Here is a 26,430-nt window from a genome sequence, read left to right as displayed (position 1 = left end):
ATTCACATAGTCCTGAAGTATTTTCCCATGAAATATTGGGTTGGCCAAAAAGTTCATTCAGGGTTTTCCACAAAATGTTACAGAAAAACTTGAATGAACTTTTTGGCCAACCCAATAGTTATTTTTTTTCCCAATAGTTATTAATTACAAAGAGAAAGATAGTAACTTTATATAGTACCTGACAGGCAGCATCTTAGCCAGGTGATCAAAGTTAACATTATCAATAAAGGACAAATTAATATTGAATGCTTGCTGATATGACACACTGAGAACACAGCATCATTTCTGTGATATTCCTGACAAAAATGAATAACCTGAATCTAATTATGAGGAAGCAAGAAACAAACCCAAATTGAGGGACATTCTTCCATATGATCAGTTGTGAAAGTCAAGGAAGGGCTAGAACTCTTTCAGGTAAAAGGTTAAAGGGACATGAGACCTAAACATAATGCATGTGCCTGGATTGGACCCTAAATCGGGCAGAAATGCCAAAAAGGACGTATTGTGACAATTGGGGAAACTATTTACAAATCTTATGTTAGTAGAGAATTGATGCTTTCAAACTGTGGTGCTGGAGAAGATTCTTGAGAGTCCCTTGGACTGCAAGGAGATCAAATCAATTCTAAAGGAAATCAACCCTGAATCTTCATCGGAAGGACTGATGCCGAAGCTGAAGCTCCAATATTTTGGACACTTGATGTGAAGAACCAACTCATTGGAAAAGACTCTGATGCTAGGCAAGATTGAAGGCAAAAGTAGAAGGGGGTTACAGAGGATGAGATGGTTAGATAGCATCACTGACTCAGTGGACATGAATCTGAGCAAACTACAGGAGATAGTGGACAGAGGAGCCTCTGCATTCATGGGGTCGCAGAGTCAGACACAACGTAGTGATTGAACAATAACAACATACACAAAAATACATAAATTGAGAAGAGAAAGCAAATGTGGCAAAATGTTAACAGTTAGTGATTTGGGGTGAAAGGCAAAATAATTCAAGAGTTTCAAAATGATCAATGCTTTAAAACTCAGGAGAAAACATAGGAGAACATTCGTTTAGGCCTTAGAGTAGGTAAGGATTTCCTAAACAAGACAGAAAATGCACTAAATATCAAGACAAGATCCAGTGATTCAGCTATGAGGAAATGAGGAGCCTTTATTCATTGAAGGACCCTTTGTTCTTTGGGGGCCCTTATTAGTAAGTGTGCAGGGACACAGAGCAGGCACAGAACTCACTGTACCTGCTCCACCACCAGCAGCTCCAGAGGCAGATCCATAAGCACTGGGCCATGCCCAGCACTTCTCTACCCACCAGTTCTCCTGAGCACAGCCTCGAAGGTTGCCAAGAGGAGAACCTCCACCTGAGCCTCTAGCAACACACCTGACCTGCTCTACCTCACTGCCCAAGGGCATTTACCCAGGGGAAGTCCCAGGGTCAGGCTGGAGGGAAGCTCTCATTCTGCCCGCCCACCCTCCTGATCCTTGTTCTCTTACCTGTGACCTGAGCCAGGACAGACTGGGAGGTGTGTAGGTGACACAGGGGAGGAGCCTCAGATGTGGGGGAGGAGTGGCTACTTGCCAACTAGTGTGGAAAAATTAAAATATTCTATCATTTGGCATTGTTAAACATTTTTAAAAAAACTTTTTTATTGAATGATAGTTAATTTACAATATTGTGTTAGTTTCAGGTGTACAGCAAACATATATATATATATATATATTCAGAATATATATATGTGTGTATATTCATATATATATGTGTATCATATATACATATATGTATTCTTTTTCAAACATTGTGAAACATTTTAACAACTCTGAGCCCAAGCTGGCAGACAAAAAGCCCATCTTCACCTGTCTCTCCCTCCCTTGGATTCACACAGGGTAAAAGTGTACAAAGATCTTTCCAGGCACAGATGCCCCACTTCCATCCCTTTCCCCATCAAAATAAGACACTTTGGACTCTGCCCTGGCTGAGGGGGGTGGTTATGTGAGGTGATGGACAGGGGATTTTGGAGCTAGCAATTAAGATACAAACTTGCTAATACAGACCCATCCAGATTCTAGCCTCACCAGCCACATATGAAAAGGTATGGTTTTTTGGCCCATTTCCACCATGGAGGATGGCCTGTGTCTCTGCCACCACCAGAACCCCTATAAGGACTTCCTCATCCTATGTGAGGATCCCTGCTAAGCCCCTAATGGCTCGCCAGTGAACCACACAGCAATGTCTCCCTTCAGGGTCATCTCTGTCCCAGAACTCTCTGCACTCTCAGCTCTGGGGCACGCTATGCTGCCAGGATCCGTCACTTACTGCCCATTTTGTCCCTGGCCATCTGCTTTGTCCCGCCCCGCAGTCAGCCTGCTGGGGCTCAGTCCTCCAGCTTCAGGGTTGCTCTCACTCCTGCCCCAGCACACTTCTCCATCACCTCCTGTGAGATGATCCTGCCCTTCTAAACCCTATCCCAGCCTACCAGATGGGTTCTCAGGGCACTTACTAGGCTGCCTGAAAAAGTGTGCAATGTAGTTTACTCTGCCCTTACTCAGGTTTAGATACCCAACTTCTCTGCATGTTCCTACTTCGCTGGGGGTGCTCTGGTCTTTCCCTCTGGCTGTTTCCTTTTTCATCAGATTGTTCTCTGTGTACTCCTCCCTCTGTCTTTCCCTGCTTACCCTGCCCACTCCTGTCCTGACTTCTCCTGTTCCTTCTGGTTCTTGTTTCCTCTGCATGGTCCCCATTCTGACTCTTTCTTGGTCCCTCTGTTTACTGTTCCCTCTAAATGTTTCTTGTTATTTCTGAGTGTCCTCTGGTCTCTTTCCTGATGCCTCTGTTTATTGTTTCCTCTGATGGTCCTTTGTTTCATTGTTCCATGCCTCCTGTTTCTTCTTCCCTCCGACTGATCCCTGGTGCCCCTGACTGTCCTGTGTTCCCTTTGGCAGCTGTCCCTCTAGCTGATCCTTAGTCTGTGGCACCATTCTGGTTGTGCCCAGTCCATCTGGTTGCTCCCTGGTCCTGATGAGGCTTTCTCATTCCTTCTAGTTGACACAGACTGACTGCCCTTTGAGTCTTCTGACTTCTCTCTAGACTCAATTCTTTCCTGTCCCTTGGGCTTTCCTGGAATGCATTTCTAATATGCTGTCATCTGATGCTCCTGTATCTAGCCCATGGACCACACTCTGTGGAGCACTGGTCTACCCGGCTCCTAGTCTAGGCTCTTGATCCTCAGTGTAGACTACTTCTGTGTGCTCCGTGCCACTGTACTTTCATCTTCTCCATCACTCGCATTATGTCTGACCTTCGGTTCCTTTGACTGTTTCTTGGGCAAGGTAAACAACTGCCCCAGTATGCCCAGGACTTTCCCTGTTTGAGCACTGAAGCCCCACATCCCAGGAAGCCCCTGTTGCCTTATCCCTCTAGAACTCTGGATGTTCCCTGGCTTCTGCAACTCTCTGTTAACCCCAGTGCCCACTAAATGGGGCCTCTGGCTTTGGGAATGGATACTAGGCCTTCCAGCTCTTCTCTAGTCCCTCTAATTGTTCACTAGTAAGTCAGGCTACTGTCCAATACCAGATACACTTTTGATGCCCACTGTGCTGTTCCCTAGTCCTCTGGTTAGGCCCCAGAACTTCTAGAGGACACCCAGCACAGCTTTGCTCTTCCCCAGCCTCCAGGACTGTTCCTTGTTGCCCCTGGTGCCCTTGGCTACTCCTCAGTTTTGGAGGCCCCTTTCTGTTCCTCCAACTGTCCCATGGGTCTGTCACTTCCCTGCTCCTCCAACCTGTTCTACAGCTTCAGCAGCTGGTACCAGCTTCCTCTGGCTGCTGCCTACTCCCAGGCTTGTCTTTCCCATTTCTCCCCATTTCCTGTCCCCCGGTACCTGTGCCTTTCCCTACCCCCTCAGATTTTCCGTCTGACCCCTGGTATCTCTTGAAGTGGCTTATCTGGCAGGCTTTTACCCAACACATCAAACCTTTTTGTTTTTTCCATCTAGCTGAGTCAGTTTCCTCATTCCTCTGGCTGGTCTCTGTTCCCTCTGACTGCTATCTGATTCCTCTATCTCCTGGTCTCTCCTCCTATTTTGAAATCTTCCTGATTGTTCTCATACCTTCTGGCTCTTGCGTGCTCCCCACTATTACCACTTCTCCAGCTTAGACTACTGTTTCTTGGTCTCTTTGCTGCTCTCTGGCCTCTGGCTCTTGTTTTTCCATTGCCTCTGTTTGTTCCACTGCACTCCCACCTGTCTCCTGTGCCCCTTGGCTATCTTCTATCTGGAGTATGTGCACCATGGTCCCTCTAGATGTTCCCTGTGGCTATTCCCTATCTCTCTTTCTTTTACTGACCCCTCTTCCTGTTTTTTAGCTTCAGTCACTATTTCTTAGCCCAACTGGCTGTTCCTTACCCCCGGGGACATTTTTATTGGTTCTGTGGTATCTCTGCCCATTTCCTGCTTCTTGACATCTAATGAAAAAACTAAGAACTTAACAAATAAATATGTGAATAAATAACATTCACCAGGGTCTTTGTCATTTCCATCTCTTCTTGAAAAGGGGGCATAAGTCTATGGTTGGCAACAAAAACCTACTATATAGCACAGGGAACTCTGCTCAGTGTTTTGTGGGAGCCTGGATGGGAGGGTGGTTTGGGAGAGAATGGATACATGTATATGTATGGCTGAGTCCCTTCACTGCTCACCTGAAACTATCACAACATTGTTAATTGGCTATACCCCAATGCAAAAATGTTTTTTTGTGTTAAAAATATAAATTAAATAAAAAAATAAGTCTATGGTTGGGAAGGAAGACATGAGTCTTGTGCCTTGCAGAGACCAGAATCATTCATCCAGAAATCCCCACACATTGGCTGGGCAAGGGGCCATGTGCAGAAGGACTGGGGAGGACCACATTGCTGTGACCCTAGCTCGTGGGTCTGTGACTGATCTGATGGAGCAGAAACCAGACAAGAATAATTTTCCAGAGTCGAAGTGCCCTACTGTTAGGCAGCAGTTTGTTTATCATTCAATGTCCCTATATCTTTTGCTCAAAATATAACTTCAGTGACTTGGGCAAAAAGATTTAAATGTAAGAATTTCACCATAGCAGTTTTCATCACAATAGAAAACCTCGAATGCCCTAAGTTCACACACAGTGGACTGGTTAAATGATAGTTTATCTAAAGGATAAAAAGCTACTATGTTATGTATCACGTGAAGAAAAATATTTACTGTCTAGAAAATTATACTGAAGTGCCAAGTTAAAAAGGAAACAACAAAATACTACAATTTCATTTTTAAACTTGAGCTGTATCATGTATCTGTGTGTGGTATGTATGTACACTCTCAGCCCCACATGTGTATATCCACATACCCACATACATGCGCAAACAAAGGGAAAAAACTGTAAGGAAATATAGCTAAATGTTAACAATGGTTAACTTTGACTAATGCTGAAATTACAAGTAATGTTTTATTTTCTTCTATTTGCTTACCTACATGTTCTAAATAATGAAATTATTAAGTAATAAATATTAAAATAAGTTTTAAAAGCTTAATGTTATTCTAATGACCACATGATCCTGAGCCCCTGTGACAACCAGCCTGTCCCCAGAGTTGACAGTAGACTCAGGACAGTTGGAAGGAGGGAGCTGTGGGGCAGGGTCTGGCTCCCTTGTTTACACAATTTCCAGGGAACTTTTAGTGGGAAAGCTGGTCTTGGCTGGAGTGTGGTGAGGGTAGAAGACACAGTCAGGAGACTTGGTACCAGTCCACTGCTGTCACACAAAATCCCAGGGGCCTGGGCAAGTCATGTACCTTCTCAGGCCACTTTATTCATCTTTGAGAGGAGGAGAAAGAACTAGAAGGGCCCTAGAAGCTGTGCTTACCCTACTACCCTGCCATCCTCTAAGCTCCAAAAAAGGGGACTTTTCTCCCAAGATCAGGATAGAGGGGGAGTCAGCAAATCCCCAAGGATCGGCTGAGTGTGTGCAGAGAGCCAGTGGGTAGTGGAGGGTCTATGCTGGGCATCAGGGATAGTGTCTCCATGGCTGGGGCCAGTGGTCACCTCTAGCTGGATCTTACCCACAGACACTCTGCAGGGAGCTGCTTCCCCTTCCCCCAGGCTGTGCAGCTGACCTTCCATCCCACCTTTCCTCCATTGGCTGCATCATATTTTCCACTGAAACAGGAAGGGATCTGGATGCAGGACACTAGCCACATGGTGCTCACCCTCAGCAGGGGGGTGGTGATTCATTTCAGGGGCAGCAAGTCTGGAATTTGCCCCTCCTGTCCCCGCCCTAAGTCCCTAGCAACAGGTCAGAGCCATCTCCTCACTGAATGAACTCCTGCCCCTGAAGCCCTCTCCCTCCTCACCTCACACATGCTGCCTTGTCCCTCTGCAGCCAGGTCTGGGGACCACTGGGGATAGCTCTGGTTGGCTGGCATCTTCCTCAACCCTTGGGCTCTCTTGCTCACAATGCTGCTCTTCCTGGGACCCTGAGGCCAGGCTGATACGTGGACTCAATGTGAGCTTCTGAGGCTGGAAGGAAGATCCGGCAGCCTTCACTATGGGGTCTGGCCCAAGGGCTCCGCAGAGATTCCAAAAAACCTGGAAAGGCAGTGTCCATGTGGTCAATCATTCAGCATTCAACCCACAAGCATTTCCTGCGGGCACCAAAGAATAGTTAACACTGGATAGTGTGGAAAAGTTCAGTAACCAACACCTATGTAGAATGCGGACAAAACTCATGCAAAATGAATGAGAGTTTTAATTCCAGCTCTTCTGCATTCTAGCTAGAATCTAGGGAAGTCACTTTAGTCTGAGTTTTTTCACTTTAAAACTGAGGATGAAAACACCCATCTCACAGGGCTCTTAGAGTTAAACAACATGATACTTCAAAAGCACTTGCTCCTATTTGGCACTGGGAAAACATCCCATTGATATTAAATATTGCTGTTATTATAAGGTGCAAGGAATGTTTTGTTAGTACTTCATTTAATTTTCAAACTCATCATATGAACTAGGTATTACTTTTTCCTATTATTCTCTTTACCATCAGATACAGCTGTTTGTAACTATTAAGAAATTTGCCCCTGGTCAGGGAACTAAGATTCCACGAGCCACGTGGTGCAGCTATACAAAATAAAAGTTACCCCAAGATTGCTTGGACTAGGGGAAGGACAGGGATTCAAACCCAGGTCTGCCTAACTCCAAAGTATATTTTCTTTAACTACTGGGCCATATGGTATTCTATAAGTGGAAGAATCGCAATAAACATTATTTCTGTTTCTTGCTGCCTTTAAGGTGCTATGGCTGAAGGATGACCATATCACATATGCATAAACCAATATTCTGTATAATTCAGTATACATTCTGGGAAATTCAGAGAGCGCACTCTCTCTTGCCAAAGATGGAAACATAAACTCTTTGTACCCTCTCCCCCAATTCCCACCTGGCCCTGAAAGTCAACATGTCTGCACAGGCTCCTAAATTGGTAACCTACACTGCTTGACAAAAACTATGTCCCAAATGGTGCTATCAACTGGTTTCCTTAGGCTCTTCAAATAATCACCAACACAGGCGACACAACCTCAATAGAAAATCAACTATTAATCTGTTCAATGGGTCCAACCTGACTTCCTGTAGGACTCCATAACTCACAGCCCGTATATACAGTCAGTGATGCCCATAAACCCCTCAAAAATAGACCATCACATACTAAATCAAAGGTCCTGAAATTACCAATGTTCATAGGTCCCAATCAATGACTCCTATAGGGCTCCTAAAACTGACCCCCAAAGACCTGAAATCCCAGGCTTGAAATGAATCTTTTACCACCTCAGTGTCCCAATCAATAACTCTCATGGACTGATCAATGACTTCAGATCTCCAACTCTTATAAAACCTCAAGAATTTCTACAGAGGTACCAATTACTTACCACATATATCTAATTATGTTTCTTCAATGATTTCCCAAGATTATCACTCACTGATTCAACATGAATGCAATCTATAGGCCCCAAATTATCTAATCTTCAATTCAGTTCAGTTCAGTCGCTCAGTCGTGTCCGACTCTGCGACCCCATGGACTGCAGCACGTCAGGCCTCCCTGTCCATCACCAACTCCCAGAGTCCACCCAAACCCATGTCCATTGAGTTGGTGATGCCATCCAACCATCTCATCCTCTGTCGTCCCCTTCTCCTCCTGCCCTCAATCTTTCCCAGCATCAGGGTCTTTTCCAAGGAGTCAGTTCTTCGCATCAGGTGGCCAAAATATTGGAGTTTCAGCTTCAACATCAGTCCTACCAGTGAACACCCAGAACTGATCTCCTTTAGGATGGACTGGTTGGATCTCCCTGCAGTGCAAGGGGCACAGAAGCACGGCGGCTGTGATGGCGCAGAAGCATAGCTAAGAGGAGCTACCCCACGTCCAAGGTCAGCGGCGGAGGCCAAGAGGAGCTACCCCATGTTCCAGCATCAGGGTCTTTTCCAGAGTCAGTTCTTCCCATCAGGTGGCCAAAGTATTTGAGTTTCAGCTTCAGCATCAGTCCTTCCAGTGAATATTCAGGACTGATTTCCTTTAGGATGGACTGGTTGGATCTCCTTGCAGTCCAAGGGACTCTCAAGAGTCTTCTCCAACACCACAGTTCAAAAGCATCAATTCTTCATTGCTCAGCTTACTTTATAGCAAACTCTCACATCCATACATGACTACTGGAAAAACCATAGCTTTGACTAGATGGACCTTTGTTGGCAAAGTAATGTCTCTGCTTTTTAATATGCTGTCTAGGTTGGTCATAGCTTTTCTTTCGAGTGAGAGAGTCAATTCCTATGCAGATTGATAAGAAGTCCGGGGTCCCCAAGGAGAAGAATGGGGCCTGGGGCTCTTGAAGCAGAGACAGGGATCTGGAATTCTCAAGGAGGAGGAAAGGACAAACATCATTTTTTCTCTACATTCCTTAGTCTTAGTCACATAAAACATTTTTTCTTTAAGTCTGAAACTGATGATTACACCACAAACAGCTCAGTTTAAACTCTGTACTAGTGATTATACAACAGCAGTGTATCCTGACTGAGGATAGTTTCTCCTTCCTGAAAACCTTCTGACTAATCCTGATATCTTAAGAGTGTAAATTATGGGACTGGGTCTGGTAAAATTTTCACAGACTTGAGACATTCTTTTGATTTATTGTAATAATTAAAAGTATATAACTCCCTTGCTAACACTTGTGAGGGGGTGACATTCTCCATCCCCCTTCTGATGTCTATGTCAGAAGCTTTCTCTGTCCCTTTTCTTACTTTAATAAAACTGCTACACAAAAGCTCTTAATCGATCAAGCCTGGTCCCTGGTCCTGAAGCTAAATCTTCAGAGACCATGAATCAGACATTGTTCACCATAAGCTATCACAAGAAGCACGCGTCTTTTAATTTCATGGCTGCAGTCACCATCTGCAGTGATTTTGGAGCCCAGAAAAATAAAGTCTGTCACTGTTTCCACTGTTTCCCCATCTATTTGCCATGAAGTGATGGGGCCAGATGCCATGATCTTAGTTTTCTGAATGTTGAGTTTTAAGCCAACTTTTTCACTCTCCTCTTTCACTTTCATCAAGAGGCTCTTTAGTTCTTCTTCACTTTCTGCCATAAGGGTAGTATCATTTGCATATCTAAGGTTATTGATATTTCTCCTGGCAATCTTGATTCCAGCTTGGGCTTCATCCAGCCCAGCATTTTGCATGATGTACTCTGCATATAAGTTAAATAAGCAGGGTGACAATATACAGCCTTGACGTGCTCCTTTCCCTATTTGGAACCAGTCTGCTGTTCCATGTCCAGTTATAACTGTTGCTTCCTGACCTGCATACAGATTTCTCAGGAGGCAGGTCAGGTGGTCTGGTATTCCCATCTCTTTAAGAATTTTCCACAGTTCGTGGTGATCCCCACAGTCAAAGGCTTTGGCATAGTCAATGAAGCAGAAGCAGATGTTTTTCTGGAACTCTCTCACTTTTTCAATGATCGAATGGATGTTGGGAGTTTGATCTCTGGTTCCTCTGCCTTTTCTAAATCCAGCTCAAACATCTGGAAGTTCTCGGTTCGCGTACCGTTGAAGCCTGGATTGGAGGATTTTGAGTATTACTTTGCTAACGTGTGAGATGAATGTAATTGTGCAGTAGTTTTGAGGATTCTTTGGCACTGCCTTTCTTTGGGATTGGAATGAAAACTGACCTTTTCCAGTCCTGTGGCCACTGCTGAGTTTTCCAGATTTGCTGGCATATTGAGTGCAGCACTTTCACAACATCATCTTTTAGGAGTTGAAATAGCTCAACTGGAATTCCATCACCTCCACTAGCTTTGTTCATAGTGATACTTCCTAAGGCCCACTTGACTTTGCATTCCAGGATGTCTGGCTCTAGGTGAGTGATCACACCATCATGATTATCTGGGTCGTGAAGATCTTTTCTGTATAGTTCTGTGTATTCTTGCCACCTCTTCTTAATTTCTTCTGCTTCTGTTAGGTCCATACCATTTTTGTCTTTTATTGTGCCTATTTTTGCATGAAATGTTCCCTTGGTATCTCAAATTTTCTTGAAGAGATCTCTAGTCTTTCCCATTCTATTGTTTTCCTCTATTTCTTTGCACTGATCACTGAGGAAGGCTTTCTTATCTCTCCTTGCTATTCCTTGGAACTCTGCATTCAAATGGGTATATCTTTCCTTTTCTCCTTTGCTTTTCACTTCTCTTCTTTTCACGGCTATTTTTGTAAGGCCTTCTCAGACAGCCATTTCCCGCTGCTCCAGCGCCTACCATCTTGCTGAGGTTTCTCTGACCTTGGGCGTGGGGTATCTCCTCACAGCCGCTCCAGCGAAGCACATGGAACAGAATAGAGGACACAGATACCGCCTCCTACAAATACAGTCATGTAAATTTTTTTTACAAAGGTAGAAAAACAATTCAGTATCTTTTCATCAAATGGTGCTAGAGTAATTGGATATTCTCAAGCAAAAAACCAAACAACAACAAGAAAAAATAAAACAAACAAACAAGCAAAAAACCCAAATTAATCTCATTCTAATTGTTACACTGGGGTTTCCATAGTGGCTTAGCAGTGAAGAATCTGCCTGCAATGCAGGAGACGCTGGTTCAATCCCTGGGTAGGGAAGATCCCTTGAAGGATGGCATGGCAATCCACTCCAGTATTCTTGCCTGGAGAATCCCATGGACAGAGGAGCCTGGTGGGCTACAGTCCATAGGGTTGCAAAGAGTTGGTCAGATATGACTGAAGCAATTGAGCATGAGAATGCATAAAAAATTAACCCCAAATGGATCATAGATTTGTGTGTAAAATGTAAAACTGTTGGAAGAAAACAGAAGAGAGAATTGTCAGAACTTAGGGCTTAGTGAAGAGTTCTTAGGTATGACACCAAAAACATGATTTTTTAAAAAGAAAAAAATAGATAAGTTTATCAAAATTAAAAACTGTAGCTCTGCAAAAGACACTCTTAAGTGGATGAAATGACAAGTTGCATACTGACAGAAAATATTCACAAACCCCTTATTTGACAAAAGGCTAATATTTATAACATATAAAGAACTAAATGGGCAAAAGACATGAAGAGATATTTCACGAAAGAGAATATGTGGAGGGCAAATAAGCACATGAGAATATGTTCAAAATCCACAGAAAAGCATATTCTAAAATTTATATGCAAAGACACAACCCCTAGAATAGCTAAACCAGTCTTTTTTTTTTTTGGCCATGCCATGTGGCAAGCAGGATCTTAGTTCCCCAACCAGGAATTGAACCCACACCCTCTGCAATAGACTTCAGAGTCCAGTGGACCCAGAGCTAAACCAGTCTTAATGAAGAAGAATAAAGTGGGAGAATCATCCTAATAAATATTAAAAGTTTACTACATGGATATATTAATCAAAACTGATTTGGGCAGAGGGACAGATACATATCAATGGAACAGAATAAAGGATCCAGAAATAACCCCACATAAGTATGACCAACTGATTTCCTTTTTACAAACATGTAAAACAACTCAATGGTGCTAGAATAACTACATCCAGAGCAACCTTCCAGGTTGAATATAGATGTTCTGTGAGGAAGGCATGTCCAGAGAGGGCATGGAAGCTCTGTACCTCTCCCCCCATAAGTTTCCCTGTGGATCCCTTCCATCTGGCTGTTCTTGAGTTGTATCTTTATAATAAACTGGTAAACAGTGTTTTCTTGATGTCTGAGCTATTCTAGCAATTACTAAACCTGAGGGAGAGGTCCTGGGAACCCCCAATTTATAGCCAGTAAATCAGAAGTATGGGTGGCCTGGGACTTGCAGTGACTGGCATCTGAAGTGGGGGCAGTGGGATTGAGCCCTTTAATTTATGGGATCTGATGCTAACTCCAGATGGTTGTTGTTTAGTTGCTAAGTCATGTTTGACTGAGACCCCATGGACTGTAGCCCACCAGACTTCTCTGCCCATGGAATTTCCCTGGCAAGAATACTGGTAGGCAGTGTCAAAACAGAAAGATGGTAACGATAACCCTATATGCGAGACAGCAAAAGAGACACAGATGTATATAACAGTCTTTTGGACTCTATGAGAGAAGGCGAGGGTGGGATGATTTGAGAGAATAGCATTGAAACATGTATATTATCATATGTGAAACAGATCACCAGTCCAGTTTCGATGCATGAGACAGGTGCTCAGGGCTGGTGCACTGGGACAACAGAGAGGAATGGGATGGGGAGGGAGGTGGGAGGGGGGTTCAGGATGGGGAACACACGTACATCCATGGGGGATTCATGTCAATGTATGGCAAAACCACTAAAATATTGTAAAGCAATTAGCCTCCAATTAAAATAAATAAATTAAAAACAATTGAATTGAGTTGTTGGACATTCAGTTGGTGTCAGAGAGTCAGAGAACAGCAAAGTTTTTAGATTGGACACCAAAAGCATAATCTATAAAAGGAAACGCTGATAAACTGGGTCTTGTCAAAAATTTAAAAACCTTTGCTCTGAAAAAGACCAGAGAATGGAAAAGATGAAGAGAATGAAAAGACAAGCTACTGACTGTGAACAATACATGAAGATAACATATCTGACAAAAGACTGGTATGTAGAATATATAAAACACTCTCAAAACTCAACAGTAAAATCATCCAAACAATTCAATTAGAAAATACTAACAGACATTTCACCAAAGAGGATACATAGATGGCAAATAAGCATATGAAAACAGTTCTCATATTATCTACCAGGGAAATGCAAATGAAAACTACAATGAGATATCACTACACATATATCAGAATAGCTAAAATAAATACTTACAATGCAAAATGCTGGTGAGGATGCAGAATAACTGGATCTCTCCTACACTGCTGAAAAAATGTCAAAAGTTTATATACTGTATGATTTGATCAATACAACAATTTTGAAGTGACAAAATTTCAGACATGGAGAACAGATTAGTGGTTTCCAAGGGTTAGTAGAGACAAGAGGTGAACAGTGTGTTTATAAAAGGGCAATGCTAGGGATCACTGTGATATTGGAATATGGTGATGGATACACAAAGCTTCACAGGTGATAAAATTGTATGAAACTTAGTACACATATATACACATATATGTATGAGTAAGACTGAGGAAATCTGACGGAGATGGTTGAATTGTATCAGGGTCAAAATTCTGGTTGGTATATTAAACTTTAATTTTGTGAAATGTCACAACTGGAGGAAACTGAGCAAAGTGCACAAGGGATCACTTTGCGTTATTTTTTACAACTGCATGTGAATCCACAGTTATCTCAAAATATATTTCAATTAAAATTTTTTTAAATGATGTTCAATGTCGATGTTTAAGCAAAGGAAACCTTTTTTTAAATTTTTTTTCTTTTTTTTTTAATTTTTTTTTTCTTTTTAAAAAAAATTTTTTTTTAATTAGTTGGAGGCTAATTACCTTACAATATTGTAGTGGGTTTTGTCATACATTGACATGAATCAGCCATGGATTTACATGTGTTCCCCAGCCCGATCCCCCCTCCCACCTCCCTCTCCGCCCGATCCCTCTGGGTCTTCCCAGTGCACCAGGTCCGAGCACTTGTCTCATGCATCCAGCCTGGGCTGGTGATCTGTTTCACCCTAGATAATATACATGTTTCAATGCTGTCCTCTTGAAACATCCCACCCTCGCCTTTTCCCACAGAGTCCACAAGTCTGTTCTATACATCTGAGTCTCTTTTTCTGTTTTGCATATAGGGTTATCATTACCATCTTTCTAAATTCCATATATATGTGTTAGTATACTGTAATGGTCTTTATCTTTCTGGCTTACTTCACTCTGTATAATGGGTCCAGTTTCATCCATCTCATTAGAACTGATTCAAATGAATTCTTTTTAATGGCTGAGTAATATTCCATGGTGTATATGTACCACAGCTTCCTCATCCATTCGTCTGCTGATGGGCATCTAGGTTGCTTCCATGTCCTGGCTATTATAAACAGTGCTGCGATGAACACTGGGGTGCACGTGTCTCTTTCAATTCTGGTTTCCTCGGTGTGTATGCCCAGAAGTGGGATTGCTGGGTCATATGGCAGTTCTATTTCCAGCTTTTTAAGAAATCTCCACACTGTTTTCCATAGTGGCTGTACTAATTTGCATTCCCACCAACAGTGTAAGAGGGTTCCCTTTTCTCCACACCCTCTCCAGCATTTATTGCTTGTAGACTTTTGGATAGCAGCCATCCTGACTGGCATGTAATGGTACCTCATTGTGGTTTTGATTTGCATTTCTCTGATAATGAGTGATGTTGAGCATCTTTTCATGTGTTTTTGTGCCATCTGTATGTCTTCCTTGGAGAAATGTCTGTTTAGTTCTTTGGCCCATTTTTTGATTGGGTCATTTATTTTTCTGGAGTTGAGCTGGAGGAGTTGCTTGTATATTTTTGAGATTAATCCTTTGTCTGTTGCTTCGTTTGCTATTATTTTCTCCCAACCTCGAATAGCCAAAGTAATCTTGAGAAAGAAGAATGGAACTGGAGGAATCAACCTGCCTGACTTCAGACTATACTACAAAGCCACAGTCATCAAGACAGTATGGTATTGGCACAAAGACAGAAATATAGATCAATGGAACAGAATAGAAAGCCCAGAGATAAATCCACGAACCTATGGTCACCTCATCTTCGACAAAGGAGGCAAGGATATACAATGGAAAAAAGACAACCTCTTTAACAAGTGGTGCTGGGAAAACTGGTCAACCACTTGTAAAAGAATGAAGCTAGAACACTTTCTAACACCATACACAAAAAGAAACTCAAAATGGATTAAAGATCTAAATGTAAGACCAGAAACTATAAAACTCCTAGAGGAGAACATAGGCAAAATACTCTCTGACATAAATCACAGCAGGATCCTCTATGACCCACATCCCAGAATATTAGAAACAAAAGCAAAAATAAACAAATGGGACCTAATGAAACTTAAAAGCTTTTGCATAACAAAGGAAACTATAAGCAAGGTAAAAAGACAGCCCTCAGATTAGGAAACCTTTTGTAAGCAAAGGAAACCGTTGACAAAACGAAAAGACAACCTATTGAATGGGAGAAACATTTGCAAATGATATGACTGATAAGAAATATCCAACATATTATATATAAACAACTCATACAACTCACTATCAAAAAACAACCCAATTTAAAAATGGGCAGAAATGATACTGTGTATAGTACCAAACCCTATATATGCTGTATCTCTTATACACATGCATACCTATGACAAAGTTAATTTATGATTTGGGTATAATAAGAGATTAACAACTAATAATAAAATAGAACAACGATAACAATATACTGTGACAAAAGTTAGGTAAATGTGGCCTCTCTCTCTCTCTTAAAATATCTTATTGAATGGAAATGCAGATATGGAGAACAGACTTGTGGACACAGTGTGGGGAGGGAGAGGATAGGACAAATTGAGAAAGTAGCACTGACATATATACACTACCATGTGTAAAATAGATAGCTAGTGAGAAGCTGCTATATAACACAAAGAGCCTAGCCTGGTGCTCTGTGAAGATCTAGAGGGGTGGGATCAGGTGGGGGAGGCGCAAGAGGGAAGGGATAATGTATATGTATAATTATGGCTAATTCACATTGTTGTACAGCAGAAACCAACACAACACTGTTAAGCAATTATCTTCCAATTAAAATCATACACACAAAATGGGCAGAAGAACTAAATAGACATTTTTCCAAAGAAGAAATGAAGATGGTCAATAGGCACATGAAAAGATGCTCAACATCATTAATCATCAGGGAAATTCAAATCAAAACCACAATGAGATATCACCAGACACCTGTCAGAATGACTATTTTTTTTCATTTATTTTTATTAATTGGAGGCTAATTACTTTAAAATATTGTAGTGGTTTTTGTCATACATTGACATGAATCAGCCATGGATTTACATGTGTTCCCCATCCTGAACCCCCCTCCCACCTCCCTCCACATCCCATCCCTCTGGGTCATCCCAGTGCACCAGCCCCGAACACTTGTCTCATGCATCCAACCTGGACTGGCGATCTGTTTCACACTTGATAATATACATATGTCGATGCTGTTCTCTCAGATCATCCCACCCTCGCCTTCTCCCATAGAGTCCAAAAGTCTGTTCTATACATCTGTGTCTCTTTTTCTGTCTTGCATATAGGGTTATCGTTACCATCTTTCTAAATTCCATATATATGCGTTAGTATACTGTATTGGTGTTTATCTAATAGAACTACCATATTATCCAGCAATCCCACTCCCCATCACTTTACTTAGAGAATATTGGCTTAAACAACAAATATTTATTTCTTACAATTCTGGAGGCTGGGAAATCCAAGCTCAAATGCCAGCAGATTTGGTGTCTGGTGAGAACCTGCTTCCTGATTCATAGACAGCCATCTTCTTGTGTCCTCACATGGCAAAAGGTGGAAAGGAGCTCTATGAGGTTTCTTTTATAAGGACACTAATCCCATTCATGAGGGCTTGACCCTCATGATCTAATCACCTCCCAAAGGCCTTGCCTCTTAATACCATCACACTGGGATTTAGGATTTCAAGGTGTGAATTTGGGTGGGAGGGGGCACATAAACATGCAGTCCATTGCACACATCAAGAGAGTCTCAACATTCATTAGGGAAATAGAAATCAAAACCACAATGAGACACCACTTCACAATCATTAAGATGGCTAGAATTAAAAAAAATACCAGACAATAACAAGTGTTAAGAATGACACATTGGAACCTTCATATATTGCTGGTAGCATGTAAAATGGTGCGACTATTTTGAAAAACAGTTTGGCAGTTCTTTAAAGGTACCATATGACCCAGCAATTCCACCTCTGAGCGAAATGAAAATATACATCCACACAAAAACTTGTACACAAATGTTCATGGCAACATTATTCAAGGTAGCCAAAAAGCGAAAACAACCCAAATATCTATCAACTGATGAATGGATAAACAAAATGAGGTATATCCACAGAAAGGAATATTATTCAGTAATAAAGAATGAAGTACTGATACATGGTATAGCATGGATGAATCTTGAAAACATTCTAAGTAAAAAAAGATAGTCACTGAAGAGCATATATTTTTGATTCCATATATATGAAAGGTCTAGAACAGGCAAATTTATAGAGACAGAAAGTAAATCAGTGGCTGCTTGCAGCTGGAGGTATGGGGTGGGAATGTGGAACCAGTACAATGTTTCCTTCTGGGGGTGATGAAATGTTCTGTAATTGGATTATGAGGGTGATTTGCACAACTTGAACATACTAACAACCACTGAATTGTAAGCTTTAAATGTTGAAGTTTGTGGAAGGTGAATTACATCAATAAAGCTGTTAGAAAAAGAAAAGATCATGTAGTTAGTAAGTGGCCATGCAGGATTTCAAATCCAGTATCTGGAAAGGGGAAGGTATTCAACAAACATTTGTTGAATGAATGAATATCCTTCACTTCCAAATTAGCAACAAGATAGAGGTTCTCTCTATCAAGTATCATTCAACATTTTTCTGAAAGCTCTAGCTAATGCAATAGAAGATGAAGTAATCGGAAAAAAATATTTGAAAGGAAGAGAGAGAGTATCACTGTTAATTGAATGTGACATGATATTATATCTAGAAAAACTAAGAGACCATAAAAGGCAACTATAATTCACATGAGAATGTGACAACTGGATTGGATAAGAAATAACATTCAAAAAAGAAAAAAAATTAGATCAATATTTCCCCCCTATGGAAATAGAGAAATGTGCTATTTATTGTGATGATGAAATCAAGTGTAAAATATCTAAGAATGAACTTTAAAAAAAGGTCCTGAATCTATAAGAAGAAAACTATAAAATATAGTTTTAGCGGTTGCTTTTGAAATAAAATAAAATGGTTTTTAACATTCATATGAAAGAATAAGTGCTAAAAAATATTAAAGAAAACAACCAAAGAAAGGAAGAGTGAGGGGATTAGCACTATTAAATATTAAAAGTATTCCTAAAGTCACAACAGTTTTTTGAAAGGGAGTAGACACATATATAGAAGAAAAAATTGAGTTCAGAAATAGAACAATATACATTTAGGAATTTATGGGACAAAAGTGGTATCTAACTGAGTGTGAAAAGGGTATTCATTTAATGATTGGTGCTGTCAAATTTTCTAACCAAATGGAAAATACATACTTTAATCTCATCTCATACCACACACCAGAATTTTCCAGTTGGATTAAAATTTAACCCTAAAGCAATGAAAATTTAAATTTAAGTCATATATTTACTTAAGCACCAAAATCAGGGAGAACTCACTAGGCAAGACATGATATTTAGAACTTGTAAAGAAAAATTATCTAATCAGATGACTATTTTTCTAATTATATATGAAGACACATTTCAAAAATCAGGATATAAAGAGAGATAAAGGGGACAATTACAATAAATGACAGAAGGTTAATATCCACAAATTAGTGAGAAAGACAAACTACATAAAGAATAAAAAGAGCAAAGGATATAAAAAATTTTTAAATACATTTCAATGGCCAATAAATATGAGATGTTCAGCCACCAGTTGTCAGGAAGATGCACATCAAAGTAAGCTACATACTGTTCTGTTTGGCCCTCAGAGCAGAAATTTAAAAAGCAGCAACAATCAGTGCAGGAGATGATTTTGGAGTGAGCCCTTTTACATACTGCTAGTGGGAGATGTAATTTTACAAAAGTTCTGGAAAATAATTTAACTGAAATTTCAATACATACCATCCACTTTAAGAAACATCCATTCCTGCAACTAATGATCACTCAGATGACAGTGTCTGACTATAATTTAGAAATCAATAACAAAAATTTCAACTTTGGGGGAAATCAAAATCTCATACCTAAATAACTAAGGGATCAGAGAGAAAACCACAACAGAACTTAAAAAACACTATTAATAAACTATGGTGGAAGTGTTACATATAAAAACTTGTGACATGAAACGAAAGTGTTCTTAGAGAAAAATGCATGAACTTAATGCCTGTACTATAAAAGAAAATTATGGGATATTAATTGAGATAAGCATTCAATTTAGGAATTAAAAAAATAGGAATAGAAAAAATCAAGAAACATTGAAATCAAGGGCAGAAACTAATGACACAGAAAACAAAGATATAGGAGGACCAAGAAGGTCAAAAGTAGGTTTTTGAGACAATCACATCTCAATTCTAAAACCACCGATCACTGATCCTATGAAGCAGCGTGGGGTCCATAGGCCCCTCTGTCACTAGCAACAGTCCCAAATAAATGTATCATTCATCCCACAGAGCTCCATCACTCACACCACAGAAACCTTGACCATCCACCCAATAAACCTAATCATATACCTTATAGACCCTGCAACACTCATCCCACGGCCCTCATCACTTACCTCAAAAACTATCACTCACTCATTCTCCAATCCTCATCTCACAGGCTCTCCACTCACTCTACAGACCACCCATTACTCTCCAAAAGACGGTCATCACTCACATCACTGAACCCCATCATTTATCTCACAGACCGCTCCATCACATACCTCAGTAATTCCCATGACGCCTCACAGAACGCCAATGATTCGCTACACAGGACCTCCAAGCACTAACCTCACAGAGCTCAAATCACATCTCTGACACCGGATCACTCACACCACAGTCCCCTTTCTTCACTCCACTTACCCCTGATCACTCACTCCACAGACTTCCACTGCTTATCCCACAGACCCAGTCACTTACCCCATCAGTGGCCTCCAAGGAGGCTCCTCACCCTACAGACTCCTCATCGCTCACCTCATCAATGCCCCCTGCTCATCCTATAGACTCTGTATCACTGACCCCACAGATTCCCCAAAATTCAGCACACAGACTGCTTATTACTTTCTCTACTGCCTCCATCATTCACCCACAAACCCGTGTTGCTCTATGCACCACCTCACACACTCCAGAGAAGCCCCATTACTCACCCCACAGAGTACCACCACTGAGCAAAGAAGCCATGTCCTAACGCCCCCATAATTATGTCAATGCTTTACTGGTGCTAAATCGCCGTCTCAATTAAACTCAGTCCCAGAGCCCAAAGTGTTGAAACTGCCTCTGCGGGACGCTGACGTTTCTGGACTTCACACTGCACATGCTCAGTGTCGGCGCCGAAGCGGCCGTCCACCCCAGTTACACCTTGTGCACTCACGAGGCGTCAGTGCGTGCGCGTGTCTGTGTGTATCGGAGGAGAGGCGGGCTTTCCAATTTTCTTTAGTGACTTTGTCAGACCACTAACATGGCTGTCCTCTTGGGAGTGTCTCTCCGGGAGTCGCCATCTTGGGAGGGTGGGCATCTCTGCAGCTGCGGAACCAGCGGTACCTCGCCGGACCTGCCTCGGCGGGGTTTCCTGGGAGCCGATCCGGCCCAGCAGGTCGGGCTGCGGCTCCCAGACTCTTCCCTCCCGCGCCGCATCCTCCACTGTTACCCCAAGCGTAGGCCTGGTGAATTCCCAGCTCTGCGTCCTAGGGCCCCGCCCTCCGGCCGTATCCCCAGGGGCAGAGGCATCTTCACACGTAGTAACTCCCCCTGCCCCCTCCCCTATCCTAGCTAGAAAGACACCTCCAAGCCACCGGTCAGACACTAGCGCCCCCTCCCCAGGCCCCACCCCCGCTCCACTTCTCCAGGTGCGGAAAGGGCCCCGATCCGTGCAGGCGGCTCGCGGCGGCAGAGCCCCGGGCGCCGCTGCGTGCCCACCTGACGGCGCCTTTGTCCACCCGTCGGCTGGGGGCATCGCCCGGCTCCGGCTGTCACCGACCCTGGGTATTTGCTATGGTGGGGGGGGGGAATAGTACGTGTCAAATTTAGGCCAGGAAGCGGAAGTCGCCCGCAGCGAGAGTTTAACCACTGTGGGCGCGGGGAGCTGAGGTGGTTGAGCGCCAGAAACCAAGTATCTGTGCACGGAGCAGAGGGGCGGGGGGTGGGGGGGCTTGTGACATCAGTAATGGGACATTTCATCTATTAAAACAAGAAAAACAAAACTCGAGTACTCAGGCTTCCCTGTTTCCTTATATAAGCATGAAGGCTAAAGCTCTCTTCTAAATATCCAAGGTTTCAAGGTTTTTTGTTTGTTTTTTAAAGTTTATATTAGACTGCTCTGGTTTTCTTCCTTGCTGCTGCGGGTTTTCTCTAGTTGTGGCGAGTGGGCTTATTGCGGTGGCTTCTCTGGGAGCCAGGGCTCTAGGCACCAGGCTTCAATAGTCACGGAGCTTTGGCTCAATAGTTGTGGCACAGGGTCTTAGTTGCTCCTCAGCATGTAGTATCTTGGAGCGGGTTTCTGCTGCATTGGCAGGTAGATTATTAACCACTAGACCACCAGGAAAGCGCCAAGTTCCAAGTTTTTATTTGATTCATTTTCATTAGTATTCAGTTTCAAGTGCTAATTTGTAACGGTTTCCCCCTTTTGACCCAAGGATTATTTAGAAATCCAGTGTCGGTGACAGTGAGGAAGCTCGGAGAGTGAACCCGAAGTAGAGCTGCTGAGCTCAGATGGCCGTGGAGTCCAGGGGCTGAGAAGGATGGATCCTCCCTGGTGAAGCCCAGGGAAAACTGACGTTGGTAAAGTGTTTAACTTTGCTGTCCTCAGGGAAAGATGTCTTCCAAGCAGTGGACCACGGCTGTGAGCATGCTTGTGTGGGCACTGGGGAGTCGTATGTTTGCAAGTGCATGGAGGGATTCTGGCTGGCCGAGGATGGGAGACGTTGCAGAAGGAAGGATGTCTGCAAATCTACCCACCATGGCTGTGAACACATTTGTGTTAACCGTGGTAACTCCTACATCTGCAAATGCTCAAAGGGATTTATTCTAGCTGAGGATCGAAGACGGTGCAAAAGATGCACTGAAGGCCCAGTTGACTTGGTTTTTGTGATTGATGGGTCCAAGAGCCTTGGAGAAGATAATTTTGAGATTGTGAAGCAGTTTGTCACTGGAATTATAGATTCCTTGGCGATTTCTCCCAAAGCTGCTCGAGTAGGGCTGCTCCAGTATTCCACACTGGTCCGCACAGAGTTCACCCTGAGAAACTTCAGCTCGGCCAAAGACATGAAAAAAGCCGTGGCCCACATGAAATACATGGGCAAGGGCTCTATGACCGGGCTGGCCCTGAAACATATGTTTGAGAGAAGTTTTACCCAAGTAGAAGGGGCCCGGCCTCTGTCCACACGGGTGCCCAGAGTGGCCATCGTCTTCACGGACGGACGGGCTCAGGACGACGTCTCCGAGTGGGCCAGTAAAGCCCAGGCCAATGGAATAACTATGTATGCTGTTGGGGTGGGGAAAGCCATTGAGGAGGAACTGCGAGAGATCGCCTCTGAGCCCACAGAAAAGCACCTCTTCTATGAGGAAGACTTCAGCACGATGGGCGAGATAAGTGCCAAACTGCAGAAAGGCATATGTGAAGCTCTGGAAGACTCTGATGGAAGACAGGACTCTCCAGCAGGGGAACTGCCAAAGAGGGTCCACAAGCCAACAGAATCTGAGCCAGTCACCATAAATATCCGAGACCTACTTTCCTGTTCTAATTTTGCAGTGCAACACAGATATCTGTTTGAAGAAGACAATCTTGCACGGTCTACACAAAAAGTTTTCCATTCGACAAAATCCTCAGGAAGTCCTTTGGAAGAAAAACAGGATCAATGCAAATGTGAAAACCTTATAATGTTCCAGAACCTTGCAAATGAAGAACATCATCAGTTCAGCTCCCAGAGGCGTGCTATGGTAAATTAATTTATAAGCAACAGGGGAGTGAGCAGAACTAAAATTTTTAAAAAGAAAAATTTGAACTATATGGACTTAATGTTAAAAAAAAAAAGCATTTAACCCAACATAGATCTATAGTCTTAATAGTATGTACTAATGGGTTACTATAAACTTTTAAGTCAGAATTACAGAAATGGAAAAAACAAAAGCCTTGTATTTTGCAGGACACAAATTCTTTTGTAGATAAATCAAGTTGTATTTGAATGTAAATAGGCCATTCAGATTCCTCTTCCTTAATTTGAGATTTACTAGAAGAAATGACACAGAGAATGGAAGCCCTGGAAAATCGCCTGCGATACAGATGAAGATTCAAAATGCTCTATGTATTTGTACATCATTGTATCAAGGATTACAGTGAAAACAGTTCAGAGCCCCCAAAGCTCAGGCTATCATTAATTCTGTAAGGTTGTAAAGTAAAACAACAAGAGTTGAGAAAGCTGGTTTGCTATAGAACAAAGGCAAAAAGTACACACTAACTTGTATAAATTCATTGAGAAAAGAAAAAACAACCTATCAGAATCCTAAAATGAGTTTTATAAAGTGAGAAGAAATAAGCTATGCAAGATACTCTGTAACATACTGTGGACACAATTTGCTTTGGTCTTGTTCTGCCTTAGTGTTACAATATCATTTGACAACAAAATAAAATCTGCACAGTCTTACAGACTTAACTTCCGTAGAACACTGGCCATGGGAAAGCTATTTTTTTTTTATCAGACTTTACCTTGATATATGTATATGGATGTATGCATAAAATCATAGAACATATGTACTTGTATAAGAAGTTAGATTTTTTGTACAATATTAAAATTCACTTCAGAGAACAGTAAAAAAAAAAAAAAAAGAAATCCAGTGTCAAACTTGCCTTGAGCCTCAAGTATGGGACCCAGTTTTCGACAGTGTTTCATTTCTTGATTGAAAAGACTGTATTTTCCAGCTGTTGGGTTTAGCATATGTGTTTATTGGTTTGAACTTGTTGGTGTGTGTGTTGTGAAATGAAAATATCTCCTGCCATATTAATAAAGAAGGAGGAAAGAGACAGAACAGGATCCATCTTGAAAGCAGGACTCCATCTTGGGCCAGACTGTGGACTTTGAGCTATATGCCCAGTATTATGGAAACGACATACCAACTGGAAAACCAGACCCTTGGGATGGAAGAGCCCCAGGGCTCATACCTAGACTCTCCGTTGCCTAAGAGAATACCCTAATTATCTGTGTAACCAAATAGAATCATAAATTTTATAAGCATAAGCTTATTGGAGTATGACCACAGGCCTATTGGTAGTTGTCTACTGTTAACTACCTAAGCTTAAGGCATACAAATCACTGGCTAACTTTGTATCTTTCTTTTTATTTGTTCAGACTAGTTTCAGAGAATTTGAGGAGGTGGGTTTAAGCATGTACACTTAGGGTATATAAGGTTTCCACAAAAACTGGTCGGGGTCCTTGGCTAAGAGGAGACTGCCTTGGACCCGCCGGTGTAATAAATTGCACTCCACTATCTGCATTGTCCTTCTGAGTGACTTTGTTTCCGGAAACGGGAGGCTACAACAATGTCACAGCCATCAGTTATTTCTGGCCTCCAAATGTGAATGATCGCTCCCAAAACTGGGATCCAGCAGGCGTTGCCACCACCCCCACCCCCACCCCCCCATAGTGATTGCTGAGGAGCTGGAGGAATACAAGAAGCAAGGTGAACAAGGAAACAGGATTGGCCCCAAATAGCTGAGGTGCATATGAAAGAAATGAATTCAGTGAGCCCAGAGGTTTGCATCTTTCCACACGTAGAAGGCTAAATTCCTTAACTTGATAACCTGATATGTGGTGTTCAGACTACCTGCTCCCTTTGTTGCAAACTTGCATATAGCCTGACTTCCCTTCCTGCCTCCTTGGAGCAGTTTTCTCGGAGCTACTGAGATGCTGTCTCCCTGGCTCAGAGTCCTAAACATTCCCACCAAATAAAATAACCCTCTACTTTCAGGTTGTGACTATATTCTTTTAGTCGACATAGTGTTAGTTGCTCAGTCGTGTCCAACTCTATACGACCTCATGAACTGTGTGGTCTGCCAGGCTCCTCTGTTAATGGAATTCTCCAGGCAAGGATACTGGAATGAGTAGCCGTTTCCTTCTCCAGGGGATCTTCTTGACGCAGGGATCGAACCAGTGTCTCTGTGTCTCCTACATTGGCAGGCAGATTCTTTACCACTAGTGCCACCAGGGAAGCCCCTGAGCTATTTAAAGTGATGATTTTTTCTGCTTGCTTCCTGATGATTTTCTTCTGCTTGCTCTCTGAGTTAGTGAGAGAGATCTCCCACTGTACTGGTAAGTCAGATTTTCATTGCACCAGTCAATTTTTTGCTTCCTATATTTTGAAGTTTTACTATTAAATCCAAGGGTATTGTGTTGTTGAATAGATACAGCCAAATCACATCCCCAAAATATTTTAACATTTCCTACTCCCACCAGCACAGTATGAATCCACCAAGGCAAATTTTTAGCACTGAATGTTGATGCTCTAATTTTTGCCAATCTGAGGGGTAATTTAATTGCTTTGACTTGCACTACCTTGAAGGAGGAAACAGACAGAGCTGGACTCCATCTTAGGCCAGGCTGTGAACATTAGGCTACATGCATGGTCACCCTCCCAATGGACTCTGAACTTTGTGCCCGGTGTCTATAGAAATGGCATACCAATGGAAAACCAGACCCCCCAGATAAAAGAGCCTCAGTACTTGTATTTGGACTCTCCGTTGCCTAAAAGAATATGCTAATTATCTCTGTAACAGAACAAAGTGGCAAATTCCATTATGTTTATCGGGATATGACCACAGGCCTATTGATAAATATCCACTGTTTATCTAATCTTGTGACACATGAATCATGGGTTAACTTTGATCGTATCTCTCTTTTACCTTGTCCAGACTAGTTTCAAGGAATTTGGGGAGGTAGGTTTGAGCAAGTACACTTAGGGTATATAAGGTTTTCACAAAAACTGGTTTGGGGTCCTTGGCTAAGAGGAGACTCTGCCTTGGGCTCGCCTGTGTAATAAACTGCACTCCACTATCTGCATTGTCCTTCGGAGTGAGTTTGTTT

At 42.3% G+C, this 26,430-nt stretch overlaps 1 protein-coding gene and 1 pseudogene across 1 annotated transcript in view; one reads left to right on the top strand and one right to left on the bottom strand.

Annotated features, from left to right (window-relative positions):
• ZNF41 (zinc finger protein 41) overlaps nt 1–20,499 on the bottom strand; it is a 44,053-nt gene extending 23,554 nt beyond the window's left edge. Inside the window, 3 exon segments of the mRNA XM_020896649.2 lie at nt 6,366–6,600; nt 13,327–13,376; nt 16,856–20,499. Of these exon segments, the coding sequence (XP_020752308.2) occupies nt 6,366–6,437 (72 nt within the window). The 5' untranslated portion in view covers nt 6,438–6,600; nt 13,327–13,376; nt 16,856–20,499.
• Nucleotides 20,500–20,711: 212 nt separating this feature from the next.
• LOC110139057 (matrilin-2 pseudogene) lies at nt 20,712–24,838 on the top strand (annotated as a pseudogene).
• Nucleotides 24,839–26,430: the final 1,592 nt, after the last annotated feature.

The sequence above is a fragment of the Odocoileus virginianus genome, chromosome X (genome assembly GCF_023699985.2).
Source record: "Odocoileus virginianus isolate 20LAN1187 ecotype Illinois chromosome X, Ovbor_1.2, whole genome shotgun sequence".
NCBI classification, from domain to species: Eukaryota; Metazoa; Chordata; class Mammalia; order Artiodactyla; family Cervidae; genus Odocoileus; species Odocoileus virginianus.
The sequence above is the reverse complement of the archived record's forward strand: the minus strand, read 5'-3'. Positions and strand labels throughout refer to the sequence as shown.